Source organism: Nyctereutes procyonoides, unplaced genomic scaffold (genome assembly GCF_905146905.1).
Source record: "Nyctereutes procyonoides isolate TBG_1078 unplaced genomic scaffold, NYPRO_anot_genome, whole genome shotgun sequence".
In the NCBI taxonomy this organism is placed as follows: Eukaryota; Metazoa; Chordata; class Mammalia; order Carnivora; family Canidae; genus Nyctereutes; species Nyctereutes procyonoides.
This window is the reverse complement of record NW_026575043.1, coordinates 36,224,627-36,252,183: the sequence shown is the minus strand read 5'-3', so window position 1 is coordinate 36,252,183 and position 27,557 is coordinate 36,224,627. Positions and strand designations below refer to the sequence as shown.

The following is a 27,557-nucleotide window of genomic DNA, read 5'->3' as shown; positions in this document are numbered from 1 at the left end:
TTTTTTTTTTCATGAAAAGTTTTTTAAGCCTTCCATAATCCTAATGCTTTAACACACACAAAAAAAGGTTGTTTTTATTGCCCAATTCATCTTCCAGATAGATTTTATATTCATTCATTCGTTCGTTCATTCCACAGTCACAGCATTAAAAAGAGTCTGCTATACACTCATCTGCAATTTTGATTATTTTAATTATTAACAGCATATATATTTCCATATTTATCATTCCGTTTTTACGATCATTGTAACAGTTGCCTTTCTTGCTTTCCCGGTGGCGGAGAAGAATAAGGTGGAGGGTTCGGGGAGGCCGCGGGGAGGGGTCAGGAGGCAGGGCCGGTACCCGCGAGCCACGGAACCCGCGGGCGCGGCCGTGCGCGCCCCGGAGGGCAGGCGAGGGGACGCCAGCCGCGGGGACGACCGCCGCGGCCGGACCGGAAGTGGAGGCTGCCGAGTCCGCCCCCCGAGCGGAAGCTGCGGCGGGAGCCCCGGCGGGAGCCGCGGTGGGGCTGCGGGTGAGCGGCGGGCGGCGGGAAGCGCCGGGGAGGTGGGCCCCGGGGCGTGGGAGAGAAGGCGGCTCCTTGCTTTCCCGCGCCCTGCTTCCCGGCGGGGGCGCCCGCACCCCGGGGCTGGCGGTGGGGGTGCCGGGAGGTGGTGAGGGGCGACCTCCATCGACCCTCCCGCGGGTCTCTGAGGTGCGGGCTGCGGCCACAGGTGGGGAGACGGAGGTGCGGGGGGCCGCCTGCCGCCCCGGGCCCGGCTCAGCCTTGAGGGCACCCGGGTATGTTTCTCCGAGTTGTTGGTGGACGGACTCGCCGGAATCAGTTCTCGCAGGTGAAAAGGAAGACTGGTCTTATCCTGCCTCTTTGTCACTCAGCCTTCGGGAGCAGGACGTGGGAAAGTCAGCCCAGAGTGGGCTTGATGGCCATTGAGCCCCGAGGTACCCCTAGAGCCGTGGCAAAGGTCGCCTGGGCCTAGGCCGAATTGTTCTGAACCTCGGTTCGCTCGTAGTCAGAAAACTGACCAGGCCAGCCTCGAGGCGTGACGGGCCAGGTTGAAGAGAGCGGCAGCGTGCAGAGCGGGGCTTGCGTGCAGAGGAGGGGCTTGCTTTCCGGACCCCGCGGCACCGGGTTAAGTTGCTCAGGTGGAGACCCTGCTCTCAATGCTGTCTGCGCCACTGCTGGGCCTCCACCCCCAAGCCAAGTTCAGTTGTTCGTAAGACTGACAGGGGAGGACTTTGTGTACCGTGACCCCCCGAGGGCACCCACCGTTGCTGATACTGCTGCTGAGAGTCCGCCGACCGGTAGTAAGTGGCCGACCTGACACTCTCACTTTACAGTTCCAGTTTGTGTTGTTTGCTGTCAACACTCCCTCAGCACTTGCTGATTCTCCCTTTTGAAATGAGAGAACCAACTTCAGATGCAGCTTAGGAGGCAACGAGATCAAATTTGATTAACCACGTAGGTTACGGAAAAGAAGGCGATCAAATTTCCCTTTAAAAATAATATGCATTTAAGATTTTATTTATTTATTCATGAAAGAGAGAGAGAGGCAGAGACACAGGCAGAGACAGAAGCAGACTCCATGCAGGGAGCCCAACGTGGGACTCAATCCAGGGTCTCCAGGATCACGCCCTGGGCTGAAGGCAGAGCTAAACCGCTGAGCCACCGGGGCTGCCTTAAGATTTTTTTAAAAAGCCAAAACCTGGCACGCCTGGGTGGCTCAGAGATTGGGTGTCTGCCTTTGGCTCAGGGCGTGATCCCAGTTTAGGGATTGAGATCCCTGTAAGGAGCCTGCTTCTCCCACTGCCTATGTCTCTGCCTCTCTCTGTCTCCCATGAATACATAAATAAAATCTTTTAAAAAAATGCAAACACTTAAGTAATAACAGTACAGCCAAAGGGTTTTAAGACGGCATATGGTATAATGATGGTTTATAGAAGTTTGCAAACCACTGCTTTCAGCTTTTATTCTCATTGATTTCCCCTTAAAAAAAAAAAGATTTTACTTATTTACTCATGAGAGACACAGGCAGAGGGAGAAGCAGGCTCCCCATGAGGAGCCCAATGTGGGACTCCATCCCAAGACCCTGGATCACGACCTGAGCCAAAGGCAGATGCTCAACCACTGAACCACCCAGACATCCCTAATTTCCCTTTTGAAGTTGGAGTGTGCCCTAATAGAAAAATAGGCCCCAAAATAACCACAGAAAATTAATCAGTTAAGACTGCAGAATTCTTTTAAGAGGTAGACCCTGGTGCAGTTAAAAAACAAAAAAGTATCTCAGAGAAGCAGGAGTTTCAGCTCCAACTCAACAAACTTTCCAGGTAACCTTTGGAGAATCTCTTTCTCTGAGTCTTAATTTGTTCTTCCTTGAGACGTCTGTACCAGATCATCACCAGGGTCCCTTTCCCAGGATTCCAAATCCTTAAAGTCATACATTTTTCCCAGTAAATCAGTGATACTCAGATCATTACAAAGTCCTTATGCAGAATTGAACTATAAACTGTTGAACTAGAGCCAGAACTGCTAAAGACCTACATGTAACAGTGTGGAATAGCAACTGGTCTGATGTGGACAGGTGATCTGAAATGGGTATGGATGCCGGTGTGCCTTCGTGGGCGCTGTCAAGGTATATCCCTAGCCCTGGATAAATGAGGTACTCCCTTTGAAGATGCTAGGACAAAATGTTACTCTAAAGGGATCTGTAGAGAAGAATCTGTTCTTTATTTCCTGAAAGTGTTTAAGATCCTTAGGTACAAAGAAGAGTAGTAGAAATATAAAACTTGTAGAAATTTTAACACCATAGGAAAAAAGGATGTTGAGAAGTGTTTGCAGTAGTCCTATAGATGTAAAGTCTGTTTTTAAAATTTAGGTATCTAGGGCAGCCCGAGTGGCTCAGCGGTTTAGCACCACCTTCAGTCCGGGGTGTGATCCTGGAGACCCGGGATCGAGTCCCACATCGGGCTCCCTGCATGGAGCCTGCTTCTCCCTCTGCTTGTGTCTCTGCCTCTCTCTCTGTATCTCATGAATAAATAAAATCTTAAAAAATTTAGGCATCTATAAGTTTTTATTATTCACTTCACAGGTAAATTTTTTTTGATAGAGAAAACACACACATAGAAGCAGAGGGAGAGAATCTTTTTTTTTTTTTTAAGATTTTATTTATTTATGAGAGAAACACAGAGAGAGGCAGAGACACAGAGGGAGAAGCAGGCTCCATGCGGGGAGCCCAATGTGGGACTCGATCCAGGACCCCAAGATCACGTCCTGAGCGGAAGGCAGGCGCACTTAACTTGCTCAGCCACCCAAGTGTTCCAAGGAAAGAGAGAATCTCAAGCAGACTTCCCACTGAGTGCAGAGCCGGATGGATGGATACCAGACTTGATCCCAGGACCTTGAGATCATGACCTGAGCCAAAGTCAGACACTTAACCTGAGCCACCCAGGCGCCCCTCTTCCGTACTTCTAAATCGTAGTTCTTTTTGACCACTTATGTGTGTCCACTGCACTAAATGTAACAAGTACAAAAGGAAGTATGGTTAGCAGAAGGCCCCCCCAGGTCCAGCTTCCAGACCCTAACCCCACCCTTGCCCCCAGGTGGTTGCTTTGCCATTTCTTGAGTGTGTGTGTGTGCACACACATCCATAGATGGCAGTGCTTTGTACAGTCACACACTTCTTCATGTAATTTCTCTGAAACTCAATTCACATTAGTATTTACGGAGCAGATGCACTTCTTTCTCATTGCTGCTTGGTGTTCCATTGTCTGCCACACTTTATTTAACAGTTCCTTGTTGGCATACACTAGAACGTTTCTAATGTCTTCTGACTGATAATGCTGCAGGGAATTCCCCGGCGGTGTGTTCCCTGCTGTGTCCTGCCTCAGGAACCCAGTGTCCACGTGGACAGTCTTGCCAGTGCCCACTGCTTCTGCAGTCTCCTGTCCCCCTGCGGCCTCATCTCCCACGCCATTCAGGCCCCCACACCAGTGCCCAGGCACCTTGCCCTCTGACTTTTTTTCTTCTTCTTCGACCCTTGCTCCCCACTCTAGCACATAAAGGTTTTAGACCCCACCAGCGCATGCCCTGTGTGGACCTTCCCACGTTGTCCCCTCCTCCTCGCCCATCCTAGAGTATCTTTCCCCTCACCCTCTCACTCCTACTCACCTGGCACATCCTATCCCTGCTAAATCTAGCTCTTCCCCTGCTGGCAGCCTGCCCCCAGTGCCATCTCCTGTCCTCACTGCTGACCTGCTGACATTTGCACTTCTTAGAGGGGCCCTCCTCTGACCAAGGACAGCCACTGCTTCCCACCCAGAGACATCACTCCATCAATTTCCTCCTCACCTCCTGCATCTTCTTTTTTCCCTCTACTACTTCTATCCTTCTATCTTAAAATGTAAAAACCTACTCACTGTTCCTCTTCCCTCCTTCCAGGTCTTCTTGAGCTCACCCCCCTCAGGCTTTTACCTTTGGCACTCCTGCATGAAACAGCTCCCATCAAGGTCACCTGGCGCCTGTAGGTCTCCAGACCCCAATGTCAGGTCTCCATTATCACCTCCCCCAGCCTGCAAGTATCTGTAGCCTTCGATGTGTGATGTGCAATGACTTCCCGCCTCCCCTCCCGCCCTACCCACCCCCGCCACCAACCCAAGTGCCTCTTCTCTGGCCTTTGAGGATCTCCCCTCTCCTGAGTCACCTTATCTCCCCAGCCCCCAACTTGGGCTCCTTTCCCTGCTCCACATGCCACCACATGCCACCGCCTCCTCCATGGCCCAGCTGGCTATTAGGCAGCTCACATTTAAGATACCTGACAGCTCCTGCATCTTTGTCCCGAACTGCTCCTTCCTCCTAACTTCCCATCTCAACAGATAGGAATCCCATCCTTTAGCTCCCTAGGCCAAAGACACTGGAGTCATTCTGCACTTGCCTCACTTCCCCTTCTCAGTCCTGTTGGCTCTGCCTTGGGAATCAGCCCCAGACCCCAACTTTCCCTCAGCACCTCCATTGCTGCCCCCAGGGGCCCGGTGACTCCCTTCTTAGAGCCAGAGGGATCTCTTGAACACTTGAAGTCAGGTCATCAGGCTCCTGTTGCTACCTCCCAGTTCCCTCAGAGCAAACCCAAAGTCTGAAACTGCCCTCCGCACCGTCCCCCAATCCTCTGTGGGTCTTAATGCCTGGACTTTGTCCCACGTGGCACATAGCAACACATACTGAGCATGTAGTATGTGCTCAATAAATTCTGGTAGGGTGATTGAATTCATTCCCAGGGGTGGGATTGCTGGGGATGTGCACTTGTAGTTTTGAGAGAGATCGTCTAATTGCTCTGCACAGAGGTTGTTTCAGTTTTACTTCAGCCACCTACCTTCATAGTTTGCCTGTCACCAGACCCTCCTCCACATGTGCTCATCCTGTGATCATTGCTAGTGAGATAAGCATGGGCTTATTTTACTTCTAATTTGCCATTACAAGTGTTGTTGGCCATCATATCACAAAGGGCTAATTTCCTCATTATATAAAACAATTACTAAAAATGAGAAAACAAAAAAAATAAATAAAAAATAAAAAAAAATGAGAAAACAGCAGTCTGGGGAGAGAAAGGGTAAAAAAAATAGGAATAGACCATTCACAGAAAAAGAAAGCAAATGCTTTCAAATATGAGATATGTTTCTGAGCTTCTGAAATCCTTAGGTGTCTTTCCTTCATACCAAAGTTTATGTTTTCTTTTAGTATTTTTCTTTAGTATTTTGTTGTTTTGTTTTTTGTTTTTTTTTTAAAGATTTTATTTATTTGAAAGAGAGTGATGGAGGGCAGCCCCAGTGGCTCAGTGGTTTAGCGCCGCCAACAGCCCAGGGCGTGATCCTGGAGACCTGGAATCGAGTCCCACATCGGGCTCCCTGCATGGAGCCTGCTTCTCCCTCTGCCTGTGTCTCTGCCTCTCTCTCTCTCTCTCTCTCTCTCTCTCTCTCTCTCCTCTCCGTGTATTCTCATGAATAAATAAAATCTTAAAAAAAAAAAGCCCTTTAAAAGAACAAAAGAAAGAGCGTGATGGAGAAAGAGCACAAGTGGTGAGAGGGGCAGAGGGAGAGGAAGAAGCAGGCTTCCCACTGAGCAGGGAGCTCAATCCTGGGACCACAGGATCATGACCTGAGCCAATGACAGACACTTCACTGACTGAGCCACCCAGGCACCCCTAGTATTTTTCTGGTTTGATCTTTTTGCATAAGTTTCTGCCAGGTCTGGAATCTGTTTTGGTGGCAATTCTAAAGTAGGAGTCTAGGGCAGCCCCAGTGGCTCAGCGGTTTAGCACCACCTTCGGTCCAGGGCATGATCCTGGAGACCCGGGATCAAGTCCCACGTTAGGCTCCCTGCATGGAGCCTGCTTCTCCCTCTGCCTGTTCTGCCTCTGTGTGTGTGTGTGTGTGTGTGTGTCTCATGAATAAATAAATAATATCTTAAATAAATAAATAAAGTAGGAATCTAGCTTTAACCCTCCCAGCCCACCCAGAAGGTTGCCCAGTTGTTTCAGTAGCAGTCATATTGTTGGGTTGGTTTTTTTTAATACAGTGTCATATTTGTCAATGTCAAGGCCATATATATAGTGATCAAAAAGACAGCAGGAATTAAATGTCCTGTAGCAATCATGGAACCAGTTGTCACAGTGGCCAGCAGTGATCCAGACCTCAGACCACTCATGTGCTGGGGTTGAATGAGACAGTAACTAACTGTGGCATGGTGCGGTCTGTTGTAAAGGACTCGGGGCAGCAGGAAATGTTTTGTCCCGCCTCAGGGTGTTGGGAGAGCTCTTTAACCAAGAGTTGGCACTAGAGCCAGGCCTTCAGACAGTCAAGCTGCATTCTCTGGGCTTGGTGGTACATTCCAAGCAAGGGAACAGAGGCTTAAGAATATGTTTTTCTTTAGATATGGTGTCTAGTTTAATTGGCCAGAGCATGATCTGCAATGCTAGAGATTGTGAAAGGCAGGTAGGAAGGTAGATTGGAGCCCATTGGATAGGGGCTGTCGAGTACTACTGGGGTCTGGACTCCATTGGCCAATGGGTCTCAGGCCTATTTTGGATCAGAAAGATCTAGGGAACATGGCCTGGCATCTGCATTTTATAAAATGTCCCAGGGTGGGGCGCCTGGGTGGCTCAGTCAGTTGAGTGTGTGAGGACTCCTGATTTCAGCTGGAGTCATGATCTCAGGGTCCTGGGATCATGAGCCCTGAGTTAGGCTCCCTGTTCAGTGGGGAGTCTGCTTCTCTCCCTCTGCCCCTTCCCCGCCTGCATGCGATCTCTCTTTCTCTCTCAAATAAATCTTAAACAATGGGAACCCTGGGTGGCGCAGCGGTTTAGCGCCTGCCTTTGGCCCAGGGCGCGATCCTGGAGACCCGGGATCAAATCCCACGTCGGGCTCCCGGTGCATGGAACCTGCTTCTCCCTCTGCCTATGTCTCTGCCTCTCTCTCTCTCTCTCTGTGTGACTATCATAAATAAATAAAAATTAAAAAAAAATAAAATAAATCTTAAACAAAAACAGAAAATCTCCCAGGGCATCCCGAAGCTCCGCTGAGGTGGAGGTACTGCTCTCAGCCCTGGGGAGCAAACAGGTGTGCTCTGGGTGGAGGGCTGGCCATCTGCCCTACCCCAGCCTGTCAGTCCAGATCCAAAGGCCCCCAAGTCTTCCTAGCACGGATTTGGTGACATGACTGACCTGATGTCAGGGAGCCACATCAACTTCTGCCAAAGGAACCCAAATTCCCAAGGTGTTTGTTTCTAAGCCAGTTCCATTGCCCTGGTTTATCCCATGTCTTCTTTTTCGTTTTCTTCAGGTTTGTTTAAGTAAACTCTACACCCAGTGTGGGGCTTGAACTCACAACCCTGAGATCAAGAGTTACATGCTTTACTCACTGAGACAGCCAGAAACCCCTATGTGTGGAGTTTGGGTTTTGGGGGGGGGTTTGTTTTTTGTTTTTTTTAAGTAGGCTCCATGCCCAACGCAGAGCCCAACACAGGGCTTGAAAATTCACAACCCTGAGATCAAGACCTCAACTGATATCAAGAGTCAGACGCTTAACTGACTGAGCCACCCAGGAATCCCAAAGAAATTGTGTCTACTTGTGTTTTGCTTTTTGGGTTTTTAAAAAAGATTTATTTTTTGGGCACCCGGCTGGCTCATTTGGGTCCTGGGATTGAGCTCCTGCTCAGCGGGAGCCTGCTTTTTCCTCTCCCTCTGCTGCTACCCCTGCTTATTCTTTCTCTTTCATAAATAAATTAAAAATATTTTTTAAACATTTAAAAAATATTTATTTACTCAAGAGAGAGAGGGAGCATGTATGAGCAGGGGTAGAGACAGAGAGGGAGAGAGAAACCCAAGCAGACTCCCCACTGACCATGGAAACTGAGACAAGCCTCCGTCTCACTACCTTCAGGTCAAACTTGAACCGAAACCAAGAGTCTGATGCTCAACCAACTGCACCACCCAGGCGCCGCTGGTTTTTGTTTTTTTATTTTATTTTTTTATTTTTTTTATTTTTTTTTTGGTTTTTGTTTTTTTAAAATGAGTTTCCTTCTTGGTGGTAGGGGTTCCATTAGAAGCATTTGTTTTCTGTGTGTCTTTCTTCTCTTTAGGAGTCAGCATTGATGGTAGTGTTGAGCTGCAGAAGAGCAGTTTCTGAACTTCATCACCATCCCTCTGAAACTGGAGTGTGAAGGGCCAAAGCCCCGGGCAGCTTTCAGACAAGATGAAGACCGTGCTCATGGTTGCAGAAAAGCCATCCTTGGCCCAGTCCATTGCTAAAATCCTCTCTCGGGGTAGGGCGGGTTTGTGGGAGGAATCACTAAACATGGTCATTTCTTTCTTTTTCTGGAGTGTGACTCCAGCCCTCTGGAATTGACTTGGTTCAGGACAGTGGGTGTTACTGAAGCATCTCAGTATTAGTTTTTGTGGGTGCATTTACTGCTACATCCAGTGTGCGGTCCAGGACTCCCAAAAGGTACAGACGCCATTCACAGCATAGCACCGGGCAGTCCACTGTTGGTCATAAAACAGCACCCAGCCCTGGTAACTTACACAAAAAGAGAATTCACTAGAAGGAAGAATACAGAGCCAAGATCTCACCCTGGTCTAAGTCTGAGGCCATGCCACAGACAGCATCGCCACAGGAGCTTTGCCACTGCCCTCAACCACTATAGCTGCAGCCTGTGTGCCTCATGTCACTCAAGAGCAGCATTAGGCTGGCCCTGGTGTATAGCCCTCCTGAGACACCAGGGCACTAAGGGGACATCTGTCCCTTAACTCCATCCTGGCCACTGGGGTAGTTGGTGGGGTGCTCCTTTCCTTCCTATCTCTGACTTCCCTCCAGATAGGAAGGGTGCTTGGGTGCTCTGGGTACCTAGAAATGGCCTATGTCCACCGTGACCTCCCCTAGGCTAGGACAGTGGGCTGGTGTCTCTTTGGAGGGGAGGGGAGAGCTGAGAAGTGCCCGATTCACAGAAGCTAAGAAAGTTCAGCTGAGAGGCTGTCAGTGGGGAGCATGAGAAGATGTCAAGGGACTTGGTAATGAGGAGGTCCATGGAGACCTGGTGAAGTTTGAAAGAAGTGAGGCAGAAATGAGAGGAAGGGCCCAAGCGTCTGCTGTGGAGAGTCTTCAGAGAGGGTGCTCCTGGCCTTCAGCTGGCCCAGGGCTCTGCGTGGTGAGCATACCGTGCTGGTTGGTTAGCAATGAGTGGTGTTCCCCTGAGGACCACGACATTCGTCAGCACTGTTACATGCAGTGGCCTAAGGAACGCTGCCACTGACTGCTCTGGGGAAGGGGGACTCTGGCCCTGTGAGTGGTGGCTTCTGGGTCTGGGGCCTCTGTGGTGGCTGTGGCCTGCTGGAGCAGCCATCACTGTGCTTCTCTGCAGGAAACATGTCCTCCCACAAAGGGCTGAACGGAACATGCTCCGTGCATGAGTACAGCGGGACCTTCGCTGGCCAGCCTGTCCGCTTCAAGATGACATCCGTCTGTGGTCATGTGATGACCTTGGATTTCCTGGGTGAGCCCCCTGCACCTTGCCCAACCCCTATCCCACTGAGGGAAGCCCGGCAAAGTGCTGCCCCAAGTCTAGATGGAGCCAGGGAGGGCTCCAGGCAGACAAATTAGTGCAGAGCCCATGAGTCTTGAGGCCAGCAGGTCCTGGGTCACCTAGAACCCAGGTTTTAGAGCTCAATGCCCGTGGGTCCCCATCCCAGAGGCACCCCTTAGTCACTGCATGCCCTATGCTCCTTCCTGTGCTTCGTAGAGGTGGTGGATGCCCACCTCAGAGGGGCTGGCCCATGCAGGCATTTGGGAGGTGAATGTGACTGTTGTCCAGTGGTCGTTTGGTGGCTGTCATTGTCATCTTTGTTATCTGTTACCTTGGAAGGGCCAGCATTAGTGACCCAGCAGAGCCACATGCAGGGCCCTGTGGTTGATGAGAGACTCCAGCCTAGGCTCTGTCTCATACTCTACAGGCTCATGGGCTGGGACTGGAGCCTCTAGAAATTTCTGTTCCACATATATGATGTTAGTCTTACGATAGTGCCATCCACTTCCTAGAATTGAGGACTCAGTGTGACGGTGAAGGAAGAGAGCTTAGTGCACAGCAAAGTCTCAATACTTCTTGTTGCCCAGTGACAACAAGGACATTGATTCAGTCGTGTGGCCAAGCATTTGGACTCTTGAGTTTTATCACCAGCCAGCAGGTGGGGAACTGGGATTTGAACTTGACTCTGTATGACCCCGTTCTCCCAGGCTGTACGAAATGGGGACAAAAAGAAAGCCAGAGGGCTAAGCTCTCAAGCACTGAGCACTGAGTAGAGAAGTAGGTAGATGTACCAGACACGAAGCCCAAGAGACTGATTCCCCATGGGGTTCCCCTGAGCACCTGTCACGTGTGCAGTCAAGTGCTGGGTAGGGGGAGAGTTGCAGCTATTCAGGCTGGAAGAGAAGACAGGTAGGAGGGGTGTGGTTCAGTGCTCTGGGCAAAGTGAGCCAGCCCAGGAATGGCGCTCCAGCCACAGGGCATGTCCTGAAGTGAGGCTGGAGCAGCAGCAGCCCTGCCCAGCGGTGGCTCCTGGAGGTGACCAAGGTGTGGTGTCACCTCAGCAGCCCAGGGGAATGAAGGCCCAGCTCTGCCTCCAATTGTGGGGTTCCCCTGGGCAAATTGTTCTCCAAGCCTCCCTCTCCTCCTGAGCCTATGACAATTGAAGAGATCAAGCTTGGTGAGCCAAGAAGTGTGATTCAGCTGTCACTGTGGCTATGGTTTGTAGGAAAGTACAACAAATGGGACAAGGTGGACCCCGCAGAGCTGTTCAGCCAAGCCCCAACAGAGAAGAAGGAGGCTAACCCCAAGCTGAACATGGTGAAGTTCCTGCAGGTGTGTGGGCGTGCTAGGGCATGGGCACTTGAGAAGCCTCTACTCTGGGCCCTCTGCACTGCAGGTGGTCTCCCGAGTCCTCCTCTCTTTCATGAACTGGAGGCCTTTGCTGGAAGCCCTGGGTGGGCCTCGCAGCCCTTTCTGTGAGCTCCCCCTGCTGGCCCACGAGGCACCTTTCAGGCTGTTCTCACAACCATCCACTGGCCCACCTGGGCAGCCGTCACTCAACCCTGGAGAGCAGAAATTCTGCTTTTTTTTTTTTAAAGATTTTATTTATTTATTCATGATAGTCACACAGAGAGAGAGAGAGAGGCAGAGACACAAGCAGGCTCCATGCAGGGAGCCCGACGCGGGACTCGATCCCGGGTCTCCAGGATCGCGCCCTGGGCCAAAGGCAGGCGCCAAACCACTGCGCCACCCAGGGATCCCGAAATTCTGCTTTTTAAACTGTTTTTTGGTGGTGGCGGTTTTTCTAATCCTAAATGCACACACATTATGGGAAATATTAAAAAGTAGAAGGAAGAAAAAATATATAATCACACTACCTAAGACAACCACCATTAGGCTTATTTCAGCCCTCTTCCCATGCAGTTTTGGGGGTTAAGATCATTTTGCATTTATAATTTCACTGTGTCCAAAAAACAAAGTCCTGAATGAAGTTCTCTGAGTGGCTAAGGCAGCCTAACTGCGTCTAGCGCCGCTGCTCAGCCAGGGCCCAGTCTGGGTGGCAGTCCTGCTCCATGGGGCTCAGGGTGCAGGTGGGAGCACCGTCGGTGGGCACTACGGGCCAGGCCACGGAGGGGCCAGTCACTGTGTACTCTGTGGCAGGTGGAGGGCAAAGGCTGCGACTATATTGTGCTGTGGCTGGACTGTGACAAGGAGGGAGAGAACATCTGTTTTGAGGTAAGAGGGGGCCCACCGCTGTCCTTAGTTCGAGCCTTCCCACTGACCTGTCCTCGCATTTGCGCCATCCCGGGGGTGCGGCTGGGAATCTGCTGCGTTGCCTTAGAAATGCCTTTTTTTCCTCCTTTAGTTTGGAAATTGCATAGACACTTTGAAATGTATGGACTCTGCCAAGGGCAGAGGGGTATTACCTATTCCCCTGCTCGGGTGCACTGTGTGAGCAAACATACAGAGGGCAGAATTTTCTCAGTGAATGGGAGGGTTTTCAGGCCTTCTGGGCACCTCTCAGGGACCTATGGCCAAAGCTGGTTGCCACTTAGCTACCTTTCTTCCTGCTTTTCTCACTTCCGGCCTTCACCGTCCCTCCAAGATGCCATCAAGCCTCCCCCTCTCGTCTTGTTTCCACCCTCCCTGCAAGGACACAGGTGTCTGCCTCTGTTGTGGCTGTGACGCCCTCACACGGCTCCTGACTGCAGGTGTCCCCTGGTGCAGCTCATGCTCCTGCCTCTTGCACCCCCAGTTCTCACCCAGAGCCTTTTACACTTTGGGGCTCAGGAAATGCTTCCTGTGTGGCAGAGGGAGCTCAGGACACCCCAAGTTCCAGCACAGCACCCTCAGTCAACATGATCACGCTTTGTCCCTTCCCAGGTACTCTTGTCCTGGCCCCACCCCTATGGGGCTGCTCCTTCCCTGGGGGCGGAAGCTCAGGGGGCTTTCTCCCCTCAGCAACAAAGGCACCCCCCACCAAAGAATCTACATGGCCAGGGTCCAGTGTGACTGCCCTCCCACTGCACAGCCTTCGTAGTGAGTCTGGCTCCAGGCCCCCTGCTGGGCTTATCCCTCAGTCCCTAAGGTGGGAGTCCCCTGTGCCCTCCCTGCTCCTGCCCTTTGTTTTTTCCTCTTCATTCTGTTTTCCCTCCCTGGCTTTTCTTCAGCCTCTTAAGAGTTCCACCCACCCCTCTTTGCACTCTGCCCTCTAGAAGGAAGGGAAATGGGTCAAGTGGGGTGGATTTCATGACTGAGTTTCCCTGTGTCGTGGCATTAGCATTTCCTGGTTTGACAGGGGTGAAGGCAGATGAGAGAAAGTGGTAGTAAGGGGGGTGTTTGAACAAGTTTGTTAGTGGAAGGAAAAGAAGCCATGTAGCAGGAGTGGTGTGGAGAGACTGAGACTTCTGGACAGGGAAGGAGGTGGAGGAGGGTCTGGCAGGATGGAGAGGAAGTTACACCAGCAAGGTTCAGCCCCAGAGAGGAGCCCTCACATGAGAGGCGTGGAGGCAGAGATTTGGAAGGTGAGTGACAGCTGGGCTGCCTCCCCCAGGTCCTGGACGCTGTGCTGCCCGTCATGAATCCAACCCATAGTGGCGAAAAGACCGTGTTCCGGGCTAGGTTCAGCTCCATCACAGACACGGACATCTGTGCCGCCATGGCCCGCCTGGGCGAGCCAGACCACAACGAGGCGCTGTCGGTGGACGCCAGGCAAGAACTGGACCTGCGCATCGGCTGTGCGTTCACCAGGTGCCGGCTGCCCTCCCTTTGGCGAGGGCTCCTGCCTCACGGGTCCCCATTTGCTGCCCCTGGGCCTGGTTAGTACTAGGCCAGTGTCCATATTCTAAAAACCCTGAAGGCAACTGTCTCTCTGGCTGGTCAGACCACACAAGGCACCACTTGATAAGCAGGGTGTTTGTCTCACTGCATGGGTCTTGAGGAGAGGGTAGAGGGCTTAGAATATAATAGAAGGGTTTCCCAGCCCCAGGATGGGTGGAAACTCTTCTCTCTTGCCTTCCGTGCCATGTGTGCAAACACATGATTCCTCTCTACCCACACACACCTTTCCCGGCCCCTGTGCTGAGCCACATTCTCACTCTGTCCCCTGTCTTCTGAGCAGGGGCACTGCCGCCAGCTGGCCCCATGCTGGACTCAACGTGGGCGATTAATGATGGTCGCTTTGAGTGCATACGTGACCAGAATATCTTTCTCTACCCCATGTCTCCTTGTAGATTTCAAACTAAGTACTTCCAGGGAAAATATGGCAATCTAGACAGTTCCCTCATCTCCTTTGGGCCATGTCAAACCCCTACCCTGGGCTTCTGCGTGGAGAGACATGATAAAATCCAGTCCTTCAAACCGGAGACGTACTGGGTGCTGCAGGCCAAGGTTTGCTTTCCCTTCCCTACACACGCTGGGTCTTTCCAGGTTCGGGCTGTGGACTCTGAGGGTCTTCTATCATCATCCAGCCCATTAAACCCCCGAGGCCAAGGGCACAGAGGAGGGACGCCAGAGTGGTCTGTGGGGTGCTCAGGGAAGGGATCCCAGCCTTCATAGGCCTGAATGCATTGAATTTAGAGAGGCAAGAATGAACTCAGCCTTGAGGGGGAGGGGGCCGGGTAGATCATGCCTCAGAACAGTCAGCTGTGATGGTCAGGTCCGAGGTTTGGACCAAGGGCCATAAGCCACTGACTTTCAGACTTTTTGAAGTCTTAGAACCATTTCTCCAAATAATGCCGTCCGTGTAAGCTTCTTACAGGATTTAAAGCAATACAGAGCTGGTCTGGTTGACATAGGGCTGGGGCCCCCTGTAAGGACTACACCTAGTGCTGGCCAGGTGTCAGAGGGTGGGCAGGGATGGCATTTGTGATGGAGGTTCCAATACCCTTAAGGATACAGCAGCCTTGGCTCTGGGCTCCCCTTATGAGACTACTTGCCTAATCTCAGGGGAGAGGCCTGGAGTCAAGGCAGCCTTTCCTTGGGACAGGGCCGGGTCTCAGCCTACATATCTGTGCACCTCTGCACACCCGTATAGGTATGGCTTTGAGACCTTAGAGCCGGGACCATTTTCTTCCCAGAGGAGGACCAGCTTCATCTACCTCGATTCTCTTCCCTGGCAGTGTGTGCTCACCTGGACATTTTCTTTCCTGTCGTCTGCCTTTGTACTTTTTCTTATAGGTCAGTGCCGATAAAGACAGATCTCTTCTTTTGGACTGGGACCGAGTACGAGTGTTCGACCGGGAGATCGCACAGATGTTTTTAAACATGACAAAGCTGGAGAAGGAAGCCCAGGTGGGCCTGCCCCATGTGTATCTGTCACGTTTGCTCGGAGCAGGGGTAGACCTTGGATGCCTCTGGCTAGAAGAGTAGCTCGTGACCTAGGGTCCCATCCTTCTTTCCTTTCTGGAAATAGACATCTTGTAGAAAGATGGATAGTTATTGATGCAAGCAGTAACTGTGTGCTACATTCCTGCTCTGTACCAGGCATTGCCCCACATCCACGACCTGCAGCCCCTATCCATGTGACCCCAGGGGCATTATCTCTTTTTGGCAGGACTCCATTTCACACCAATGTGCCTTTTCTGTGATACGGACGCTAACAACTCTAGAGGGACCTGTGTGCACGTCAGTGAACTCGGCTGAGGTCATACAGCTAGCATGGGATATCCCAGCCTCAGTCAGCTTTCCTGGCCTTTATGGTGCTGTGTTTTTTACTCAGGTTTTTTATGAATTTGAGAGTCATGTGCTGGGCTTTTAGGAAGAGGGTGATGCCACCTGGCAGGGGGCTGGCTGCCTGGGGTGGAGGCAATTCCACCACCACTGCAATGGCCCACAGCCTTACCAGCTACCACAGTTGTGCAGGTACGGCCTGGCCTTCTTCAGCTGCTTTCTCGTCCTTTTCAAGATTTCCTTGGGTGCCCTCTGCTTAGACATGCAATTGATGGAGGCTTCCAGAACTTCCTCCAAAGCTGCTTCACACTTTTTTTTTTTTTAAGATTTATTTATTTATCCATGAGAGACACAGACTGAAAGAGAGAGGCAGAGACATAGGCAGAGGGAGAAGCAGGCTCCTTGCAGGGAGCCAGATTTGGGACTCAGTCCTGGATCCCAGGATCACAACCTGAACCGAAGGGCGCCACCCAACCGCTGAGCCATCCAGACGTCCCTGCTTCACGCTTTTATCCTCGATCATGTTCTCAGGATACCCCTCGCCACCATCTCCAGGTCTCACCCATAGTGATCCCAGCTTCCACTGCAGCACACACCCATTTTGGACTAAATTTGCCCCCACATTTGTCCTTCTGGAATCCACAAGGCACTGCCCTAATGCGTGGCTGGTGTCTGTGGTGTTGGGAGGGGCAAAGCATCACAGTTGTTTGGATTGTATTAGCCACAGGCAAGACAGTCCTCTATTCTGACAACTGTTCAGCCCAGAGTTTGTAGCTGATTGATATTTTATTTAAACTACATGCTGTTTACAAACATTTCAAAACAGTTACCAACATTGGAAAACTACAAGATTTCACATAAAATGCCTGATTTGCAGCTTTTGTTGACAAACTGGAAGATGTAGCAACACCAGTAACCCCTGGTGGGAGCACTTGGGTGCACTGAGAGGCAAGTGGCTGCCCAAGGTGGGCCTGCACTCCGTGGCCTGCCTCAGGCCTCACCTGCCGTCCCATTGGCCTGGCTGTCTCTGGCTCCTGTAGGATTTTGAGTTTGTAATCCCTTCTGACTCTTCCCCATTCTTCTGTTTTCTCTTTCCCTAGAAAGTTCCCCAGAAAAGAATTTTCTTTCTTTTTCCCTTCCTCAGACTGAATACATAGTCAAGTCTTGAGACCACGGAGAAGAGTGAAATTGAGAAGCAGGGAGACCAATTGAATGAAACCAGACCCTTCGGCCCACACATCCTGATTCTCTATTGTGGTGTCTTTGCTCCTGCCACCCCGAATCCCTGAACCTATTCTGTCTCGTAGGTGGAGGCTACGAGCAGGAAAGAGAAAGCCAAGCAGAGGCCCCTCGCCCTCAACACTGTGGAGATGCTGCGTGTCGCTAGCTCTTCTCTGGGTATGTAGGGATGTTCCTCTAAAGCCCACAAAAGACTTCCTGGGTGGGACACAGTGAGCCATTCAGCCCTGGTGCAGTGCCTAGGGTTGCAGGGCAGCGCTGATGCTCTCACCTCTGCCAGCACTCTCCCTCCACGCTCACCCGTGCCGAGTGTTTCCCGCCGCCGCCCCCACTCACCTGTGCTGAATAGCCCCTTGCATGTTAACCTGTGTCAAGCCACAGCCCACCTGCAGTATCTTGCAAGACTTAGTGGGAATCTGAGCCTAATGCTGAGCTAATTTCTCTTAAATTCCAGAGTGGAAATAACTAATAACAAACTAACAAACATGCAGGAGGATCCCATTTCAGAGGATTATTGGTTAATACTCAACAGCTTCTTTGAATTTACATGGAGAAAAGTGAGACTGTTTTTTATTACTAGACATCCATGCAGCTGCTGCCAGGGCTGATCACATGGAAGGCCGTGGTCAGGGACCGCCTGCAGGGCAGGCCCTCGCATGTCATTGGCTCAGTAGAGTCCCCGCAGAGGCATTAGACCATGGAGTTCCAGCTCCAGACCGAGCTCTGGTCCGAGCTCAGCTTGGCTACTTGCTTTCTTGTCCCAGAGCCTATTTCCTCACAGGAAAACAAGGCAAACACTGTGACCATCTCTGTGGGTGGGTTCTGAGGATGAAGTGGTTGAAATGGCGCATCCTCGCAAGACCAGAGGGAATGATAGCCACTATCCGAGAGGGGCATCCTGGCATTAGCACCCCAGAGCAACTTCCCCAGGGTAGGGAGAGGCCGAGGGTAGGAGGTCGGCGCTCCAGGCTTGTGTTCTGCAAGCGCAAGTGTGACCAGCGTTGGTATACTTCCCCGAGCCTCGTTTCCATGGTCATGAGAAGGGGTTTGGCAATCTCTGACAGCTATGGGCCTCAAGGCATTGGTGGCCTCTGCAGCCTGAGGAAGCTGGCCAGTGTCCTTGCAGAATGGCCCCTTCGGAGATCCTCAGGGGGCAACAGTGACATTGATGGATAGCTGAGGGCCAGGCCCTGCTGGTCAGGGAAAAGCAGAAAGACAAGCTCTCCCTCAGGGGTCCCAAAGCGCCTCAAGGACAGAAACACCCAAGGGGCTCAGAGCAGGGAGCATGTGCTAATAATTCTCTGTCTGACTGGGACATCAGCAAACCCGGAGGCTGACCCCATACACTCCATGGCCAGGGTATGAGAGATCGGCACTCTCAGGGCACATTTCATCAACATAGCCACTAGTGTCATGAGAGTGACACTGGAGCATCCCTCTCCTGAGTCCACCTTCACAGGTTCAGGGCCTCCGCCTTGGATAATCTGTACAGACACTGGTGCCTGGCCATCAGCTCTGGGCTCTAGCTGTGCCCATTCAGAACCACCCTCACCTACCAGGAGGCTCTGGCCACCTTTGGTGGGGAGCCTGAGTGCCCTGGCTTATGGGCAGGGACCTAGTCACCCCTGGCATCCTGATCCAGCTGAGCCTGCCATCTCTCACAGGCATGGGGCCACAGCATGCCATGCAGACCGCCGAGCGCCTCTACACGCAAGGCTACATCAGCTACCCGAGGACTGAGACCACCCACTACCCCGAGAACTTTGACCTGAGGGGCCCTCTGCGGCAGCAGGCCAACCACCCCTACTGGGCCGACACGGTGAGCAGAGCCACTGTGCACACTTGTTGCTGGAGTCTTGGGACCAGCCCAGACACTTTGGCCAAAGCCAGAACTGATGCTGGCCCCCTCCATGTTGGGGAGGGGCAGGGGTAGCTGTGCCCAGACTCACACACTGCCTTGTCTTCTCTCCCTCAGGTAAAGCGCTTGTTAGCGGAAGGTATCAACCGGCCACGGAAAGGCCATGATGCCGGCGACCATCCTCCCATCACCCCCATGAGGTCTGCCACAGAGGCTGAATTAGGTATTGGGCACTCCTCCCAACACTCAACACACACACATACACACAGCCCAAGCTTCTGGGTTGGAAGCTACAGTCACACGGCCCCTTTGGACAGTGTCAGGCCCCACTGGCAATGTGGAGGCTCCCTCCCTCTCCCACCTGCCCTTGGCTGTGGCAGAGGGGGTCACCTGAAAGTTGTGTTCTGTGGCATGAGACAAGGCAGGAGTGAAGTGGTGGCAGCAAGTGTGTGGTGGTGTACCTGAGTGCAGGGGGCAGGTGGCTGCTCGCAGGAGGCAGGAAGATGAAACAGATGGGCAAAGACAGAACAGGACAGTACCGAGATAGGGAGTGCTAGGGCCCAGTCTTGCCACCTGACCAAGCCAGTGCTGGTGGCCTGTGTCCTGGGAGGAGGCAGAGAAAGGGGGAACTGTATAGGTAGAGACAGGAGCCACTGTGCACAGCCCAAGTTTCAGGTGATGGTGGCAAGTCACTACCTGTGGACTGGCCAGGCCCTGAAGAACAGTCCCACTAAAAGCAGGCTAGAAGATGGGAGCCTCGTTTTCCCTTCCTGTGTTTCCTCCTCCTCTCTCGAGCTTCGGTGCAGGCCAGCCCTACTATCCTGTGCCGACAGCCAGGGTCCTGCTGCCTGAGTGAGAGCGCTGGGGGAGCCAGAGCCCCCAGCCCGTGACCAGCTCCCGTGCCTGTTGCAGGGAGTGAGGCGTGGCGGCTCTATGAATACATCACCAGACACTTCATCGCCACGGTTAGCTATGACTGCAAGTACCTCCAGAGCTCCATTTCCTTCAGAATCGGGCCTGAGCGCTTCACGTGCACGGGGAAAACCGTCATCTCTCCAGGTAAAACTGCAAGTGCCAGCGTGGCTTCTCCCAAACCTCCACAGACAGACGGAACATTCTCCATCGGGCCTGGGCTGCCTGGGATGGGACCCTGAGGGGCAGCACCCTGTCTCCCCAGGCTTCACGGAGATCATGCCTTGGCAGAGTGTGCCTCTGGAGGAGAGTCTGCCCACCTGCCAGAGGGGCAACTGCTTTCCCGTGAGTGAGATGAAGATGCTAGAGAAGCAGACCAACCCGCCCGACTACCTGACAGAGGCTGAGCTCATCACACTCATGGAGAAACACGGCATCGGTGGGTGCGCCTGCCCTGCTGCCTGCCCCAGCCCCGGGCCCAAAGGTCTCCATCCCAGGACTGGGGTCCAGGAGACGGTGCATCCAGAGCTTCCCAGTGACCCGTCTGTGCCCAGCACCTGGTAACTGGGACCCAGGTTGTGGTCAGCTCCCCAGGCAGTGTTCACTCTGATGGGAAGTGCCTGTTCCCTGATGTGCCGCACCAGCTACGTGGCTCTGTACCTGCTGCTGTACCTGGCTTCTGCTCTGTCACCAACAATCGTGACAGGTGACTGGCAGGGAACATCTCATCTGAGGCTGGGGTTCTGGTGACAGTGGAGACCTCAGCTGAAGAGCTGAGCCTACTTCTACCGGGGGCCTGGGTCCTCAGGTACAGATGCTGTGGGGTGTGGGTGCTGCTCCCCCAGCATCCTCTGTCTTTCCCCATTGACAAGACATCCATGGCTCCCCAGACCCCATGACCAAAATGAGTTTGTGTCTGCAAAGAGGACTCTTGAGACCTCCTGAACAAGATGGGGGGCCAGGAGGCCCCAGGGCTGCATGAAGAGGCTCTCCCTAGGGGGGAGCTGCTGCTCCAGCAGCTAGCAAGAATGCAGCAGGCACAGAAGGGTATGTGCTGGGTTCAGATCCCAACCCCAACATCATCCTTCAAGTGTGGTACCTCAGTGGTCTCCTTAGCCTCTGAGCACCATCTAAGGGGGCTTCTCAGCACGGGGGTGCAATAAAGGCAGCATCTGGCAGTGCCAGGTGACCCCGAAGTCTCTAGGGGAGATGCCGCCTTAGAAACCAATCACGGGATCTAGGAGCCAGAACATGGGCCATACTGAGCAGGTTTCAGGGGTCAGTTTGGCAGCGAGCATGGGAGTCTCTGTGTTCAGGGGTTTTGAGTCCTGGTTCCAGAAGGATGGGTGGCTCAGGATTGAGGCAGGAGCAACCAAGGAGGTCATATTTACCAGGTGTGAGGGGCAAGTAAAATGAGCTCCCGTGACCCTGGCGGAGTTCCTTAACCTCTGTGAGCCTCTTGTCTTAGAGGAGGATTAAGCACCCGGCGCTGGACCTGGGAGGGCCATTCTTGGGTTCATAAGATGATTCTTGAAACACACGCAGTGGTGCCCTGCATGGTACTAGCCGGAAGCAGAGGGAGGGAGCTGTGAACCAGGGGTCCTGGGGCAGGTGGGGCAGAGGTGGAGCCTGGCATGGCGGGGAGCAGGTGGCGGAACAGCAGGGCATTGGCATGTTTCAGGGACAGATGCCAGCATCCCCGTGCACATCAACAACATCTGCCAGCGCAACTATGTCACTGTGGAGAGCGGGCGCCGCCTCAAACCCACCAACCTGGGCATCGTCCTGGTGCACGGCTACTACAAGATTGGTGAGTCCGGCTGGCTGCTGCCTGGGCTGTGACGGCACGTTTTTCAGCCCACGGCCTTTGTGGGGCCCCCTATGCGAGGCCCCAGCTCCCACTGCAAGGATGCCACACCAGCCCCCTCAGGATGTGCCCCAGGAGGGACTCCGTGCGGTTGGTGGAGGAACGGACAAGGGCAGAGAATCCAAAACAGGAGGTGTTAGGGGGCTCCAGGTGGGGCGTAGGTCCTCCTTTGGAATTGTGCGCTCTGTTCCCCGAGAGGTTCCAAGGGGACCAAGGAAGATGGCAGAGCACAGACCTGGCCTGAGGAGTTCCAGGAACTGTGACACAGTCCTAGAGATGGGGTGTCCCTGGCCCCTCCACACAGGATTTTCTGGGTAGATCAGGAAAGGCCCGGGGTCTCCGGGCTCCAGCCTGAGTTGTTAGGGGCGACCACGGGCACTCGGTGCGTGTGCTCACGGGGCCCCCGCCACTTGCAGATGCAGAGCTCGTGCTCCCCACCATCCGCAGCGCAGTGGAGAAGCAGCTGAACCTGATCGCCCAGGGCAAGGCTGACTACCGCCAGGTCCTGGGCCACACGCTGGACGTCTTCAAGAGGAAGTTCCACTACTTCGTAGACTCCATCGCCGGTGAGGCCCGCTCTTTCCCTACCACTGGGCCAGAGGCTCCTGGGCCAGGGCCATCATGGCTGTGCGGGACCAGCATCGAGATTTGGGTTCTGGGCTCTGGGACTCCATTGGGAGAGCGAGGCCGTGGGTTCTGGGCAGTCTTCGGGGCTAAGGAGCGGACGTCTTAACACCACTCGCGAGGCACCCAGCTCAGGTGACCAACAAGGCTGCAGCTCTGCCATCCTGTTCCCCCCCGCACCTTCGGGGATGGAGACACGCTCACTCAGATCCGCGCCCACTCACGGTGCCTTCCCCTCCACCTGCCTGTCAGAGGTGGAGGTGGGCTGCCGGGAGCCTGGAGGATGTGACTCTTCCCCGCACTGCTTGCCCTCAGGGATGGACGAGCTGATGGAGGTGTCTTTTTCACCCCTGGCGGCCACGGGCAAGCCCCTCTCCCGCTGTGGAAAGTGCCACCGGTTCATGAAGTACATTCAGGTAAGTGGGGGTGAAGGGGCACCCACTGCCCCTTCTGGCCCCCGGCCCCCTATGCACAGACTCGGGTAAGTCTGGCCGCCTCCAGAGGCCTCTACTTTACCTTTGGTCATGCAGGAGTCTTTGTCCTGGCTGTCATTCAGGCACGAGTGGCCTATGACAGCCTTGCCCACAAACCCCCACAGTGCACCCCTGACCCCAGGAACATGTAAAGCTGTGAGGCTGCATAAACACACTGGCTGTTTTTTCCTGACAACACATTATTTGCCATCCTGGGTATTAACATACGTGCAGGGATTATTAGAACTGCCTTTCTTCACACACGCAGCAGGTATCCTGAGACTGGTCCTGGCCTGAGAGGTCGTTACCTGGCAAAACGTTACACGTTACGCATTATGTATTGTATGTTACGTATTACCCTGTGTCTGTATTCCTCGTCATATGTAGAGATATACACGTGAATTATGCATGAGGTCTTACACAGTACTCCTGTATCATGTAAACAGTGTATTAGGCTGCATATATGATATATGTAACTGTATTTATTACATGGTGTATTTTCTGTATCATGTATAACTTACACACAACTTGTTACATATTGTATGTTTGTGTCAAGTATCATGTTATATATTACATATTATATATATTAGGCATTACATGTTACCTGTTACCTCCATATTCTGAGAGGGTGGGCAGGAGAGTTGGGGGCCTCATGACCCCAGGCTCCCTCCCTGGTGTCACTGCAGGCCAAGCCAAGCCGCCTACACTGCTCACACTGTGACGAGACCTACACCCTCCCCCAGAATGGCACCATCAAGCTCTACAAGGAGCTCCGGTGTCCACTGGATGACTTCGAGCTGGTCCTGTGGTCATCGGGCTCTCGGGGCAAGAGCTACCCACTGTGCCCCTATTGCTCCAACCACCCGCCCTTCCGAGACATGAAGAAAGGTGAGTGCCAGTCTCTGGGCCTCAACTGCTTGCCCCAAGGCAAGGCTGCCCCATCCCCCCTGGGTGTCTGTGGTGCCTCTTCAGCCCTAGCCCCTGCCCCACATTATGCTGGATTCTTAGGGGCCTTCCCCTGTCCCAGCCCCCTCGCTGGCACAGGGATAGGAGACCTAGGGTGTATTTGGCCTTGCTGAGGCATAGCCAGCCAGCCTGCCACTACTCATCGCAGTCCAAATTGAGCAGGCAACTATAGTTAGCTCACTCGAGATCTGGGCAGTAGGCGCAATGAGCCCCCATCCTGGGCTAGGATGAGAGAGGCTACAGCAGGTTGAGGGGCCCTCGTGGCAAAGGGTGCACCCTCAGCATTCACCACTGTTCTCTATTCTCTCAGTTATTACTGGAGAAAGGAGAAAATGTGTCCAAGTGGGACGAGGATCTGGGGGCGAGGGAGTTCCAGAGCCCAGCTCACTCACCCTTGCTGTGCTGTCTCCATTATACCTCATTCAGCCCCTGGGGTATCATCATCCCATGCTATAGACAAGAACAAGGTATAGCAAGAGGCATCTACCCACATTCACCTGGGGGCCTGGGCAGCCCTCAGGGGTCTCAGTGCACCCCTTCTGACTCAAGCTTCACTTATGAGACAGGAGCAGTCTGCATTTGAGCTGCTGGGGTCACTGAGGCCCTTCCCTGACCTCCAGCATCTTCCAGGGAAACTAATGGCCACGTGTGACCTAGTGGCATAAGAGCTACTTGGAGCTCCTGGGAATTAGCTGTGGAAGGGGAGGATGGACGTGGCTGGAGGCCACCAGGAAGGCCTTTTGGAAATGATTGAGGGGTTGGTACTCAGAGGTTGAGGAGGTTTTAGAGAAACAGAGAAGCAGGGCCAATGGCAGCGGGGGAATCCAGAGCCAGGGTGAGCAAGGTAGAGAGGAACACTTTCTGTTAGGATGAAGGATCTGGACTGTGAGGGCCTGGGAGAAGGCCCTGGGGGGTGAGGGCCTGGGGGTGCACATCACGGGCTGTCCTCTCCCCGCCAGGCATGGGCTGCAATGAGTGCACACACCCCACCTGCCAGCACTCACTGAGCATGCTGGGCATCGGCCAGTGCGTGGAATGTGAGAGCGGCGTGCTGGTGCTGGACCCCACCTCAGGCCCCAAGTGGAAGGTGGCCTGCAACAAGTGCAACGTGGTGGCGCACTGCTTTGAGAACGCCTACCGTGTGCGGGTGTCCGCCGACACCTGCCCCACCTGTGAGGCTGCCCTGCTCGCCGTGGACTTCAACAAGGCCAAATCCCCGCTCCCAGGTGATGAGACACAGCACACAGGCTGCGTCTTCTGCGACCCTGTCTTCCAGGAGCTGGTGGAGCTGAAGCACGCAGCCTCCTGCCACCCCATGCACCGGGGAGGGCCAGGGAGGAGGCAGGGCCGAGGGCGGGCTCGGGGCCGGCGGCCCACAGGGAAGCCCAGTGCCAGACGGCCAAAGGACAAGATGTCAGCCCTGGCTGCCTACTTTGTATGACGGCCCCGCCAACCCTCACCAGGCTCCACATAGTTTCCTGCGGGCCACGGAAATCATTAAAATGCAGTTTGTCTTCTTCAGAGCAAGCAGCTCGGGACCTCTCACTGGTGCCAGAGGGTTGTGGTGTCCTCACTGCCCATCTCTTCCCTGCCCCACCTCTCCCTTCATTCTGCACACACCTCCTGAGTGCCCTTGCTCTGCCCGCACGCTGGCGGTGCTTGTAGGAAGGCCACCAAGTGCAGAAAGGGGGATCAAGCCCAGTCCGAGGCTCACATCATATTTCAGTATGTGCGGGACGGCATGGTCGCTGTGTGCACAAGTAGCGTCCTGATGTCTGCAAAGAAGAAAGTAAGGCACCAACTGCCTGTCACCCCAGGCAGATGTAGGAGGGAGGCCTGCTGGAGGAGGCCAGGCTGAAGGAAGTCCTCATTGGACCTTGGCCGTCGCTGCAGCTGACTGGAGTCAGATGGCGGCTCTGAGCTGCTCTGTGTGTGGTGCATCCAACCCTGATGGCCTCCCAGGACCTGTTCTGATTTCTCACATGAGCCCTTATTGTCCGAGACAGAGGCAGGCCAGCCACTTACCAGGAGGAACTGGGCAAGGGTGCCATGGTCAGTGACGAGGAGCCCCACTGCAGCCATCTGCCTGCCTGAATCCATCAGCCAAACTGCTCTGTAGCCTGCCCTCCCCGACATGCTTCCCTTGCCCTACTTCGGCTCTCACGGGGGTGCAGTGCAACACAACTTTGTGAGGGACTGGTCAGTAGTGTTTTGCACGTGGACTCCCCATCTGGGGAGCAGATTCACAGTCCACTGGAACATAGGAGGCGCTGAGAAGAGTTTCCATAAATACACCTGTGACCACCCAGCATTCCAAGCAAGCACTGTACCCTCCAGGCTCCCTCTCGGGAAGCCCCAAAGAACCAACCCAAGTGTCCCTAGAACACTGTGAAAACACTCTAGAAGTTCAAAGAAAACCTATAATGAGGCAGAGAGGGGACGCGGTGACCTGAGAGCAGGCTCCCGGGAAGCTGGAGTGCAGCATCAGGGGAACGGGTACCCTTAGGATGCTTGTGCTCCTTCCCTCCTCCCCTCTGGCTGTGACCAGACTGGGGCACTGGCAAGGCCGCATCTGCTGGAGGTAGTGTCCTGGCACAGGGCTGTGACTGCTCTGCCACCCTATCACATCGTGGGTGGACCCAGGGCCTTCTCCATGGGAAGGAGACCCAACTCCAGTCCACCCTGGGATCCCACACAAGGCAGCCCAGGTAGATGGCCAGAGTGACTTACTGGGGCAGAGACTGTACCTTAGGCTTTAAACCCAAACCAGCTGTTCCTTACCGGGATTTTGCACAGAGGCTCAGCCCCAAGGAGGGCTAATCACAAAGGCTTCATTTTTCTCCACAACCGCCCACTGCGTATGAATCTCCTTGGCATTCAAAGCTGGAGTCTGCCGTCTGGGTCCCTTCATTTCCTATGATCCAACAGCATACAGCCCTTCCCGTGTGGCTACAGGGGCAGGAGGACAGGAAGAGAGGAGGCCCCTCTGGCTGGAACGGCCTTCCGTGCTCCTCAGGACCGCACCCTCTGCCCTTGAGGTCAGGGAGGCCAGTAGCTTCGGGCTGGCCTGCTCTGGGGGAACAGGGGGGCAGAGCTCCTGCGGACCAGGCCTTTGTGCAGGACTCACAGAAGCAGGGCCTGGTTGTCCGGCTGAATTGACTGGACACGGGCCATTGGCCTGGACCGTACCCATTCCTGTCACTTTGAGACTCTAGTGACATTGCCGCTAGGTACTTCATGCGCATCTGCTCAATTGAGTGCGGCACCCCTTCCAGGGCTGCTAGGCAGGAAAAGGTACCACAGACCTACATATATGAACCACCCCCCACCCCCTCACCCCCACTGTCCTGGATCAGTCAGGTCCTTGAAGACCTCAAAGTACGCCAAGGAAGCTGAGGGCCCGCTCTAAGAGAGCAGCACTGCTGGAAACAGGAAGCCAAACAGGAGTCCTGGAAGTCAGGGGTGAGGTTTGTACCTTCTTTCCAACGTCACAGCATCGCTGGTGGTTTCAAGAGCAAGGTCCCCCTGGCTCTACGATGAGTCTAGCAATGCGTAAAGGAATGGGGCACGAAGATAGGCATAACTGCCTGCAGACGCATGAGGGCCTATGGCAGGGGAGTAGAGGATTCGGGGTGGGGTTCCAGAATAATGGATATTAGGGGACCAGGAGAGGGTTCAGTTGGAGGGGGCAGGGGGAGAACCCAGGCAGAACGCTTTGGGAAATCCATGTGGTCTAATGGTCTACGCCAGCAGCGGTCTGGTAAGAGAAGCGGGGCCCAACATCGGCGGCTGGGTGGGGTGAGTGACTTGAAAGATTCTTTTCATGAGGGTGAAAGCCAAGAGCCAGAAGCTGAGGCGTGTTGGAATGCAGACAGGGTGGGGTT

General features: G+C 53.7%; 1 protein-coding gene across 2 annotated transcripts; it reads left to right on the top strand.

Moving 5' to 3' along the window:
* Positions 1-454: 454 nt before the first annotated feature.
* Positions 455-27,132, top strand: TOP3B (DNA topoisomerase III beta). 2 transcript variants are annotated; one of them, XM_055322882.1, is made up of 18 exons: positions 455-512; positions 8,625-8,807; positions 9,903-10,034; positions 11,290-11,396; positions 12,225-12,299; positions 13,618-13,814; positions 14,297-14,453; positions 15,243-15,356; positions 17,042-17,132; positions 18,638-18,792; positions 18,949-19,054; positions 19,744-19,890; positions 20,009-20,182; positions 21,425-21,553; positions 22,027-22,176; positions 22,550-22,650; positions 23,394-23,595; positions 24,633-27,132. In XM_055322882.1, exons 2-18 carry the CDS (start codon positions 8,738-8,740, stop codon positions 25,112-25,114), a joined length of 2,589 nt encoding a protein of 862 aa, XP_055178857.1. In that variant the 5' UTR covers positions 455-512; positions 8,625-8,737; the 3' UTR covers positions 25,115-27,132. The 2 variants fall into 2 exon arrangements, with proteins under 2 accessions (XP_055178857.1, XP_055178855.1); XM_055322880.1 differs by lacking the exon at positions 455-512 and adding an exon at positions 556-1,303.
* Positions 27,133-27,557: the final 425 nt, after the last annotated feature.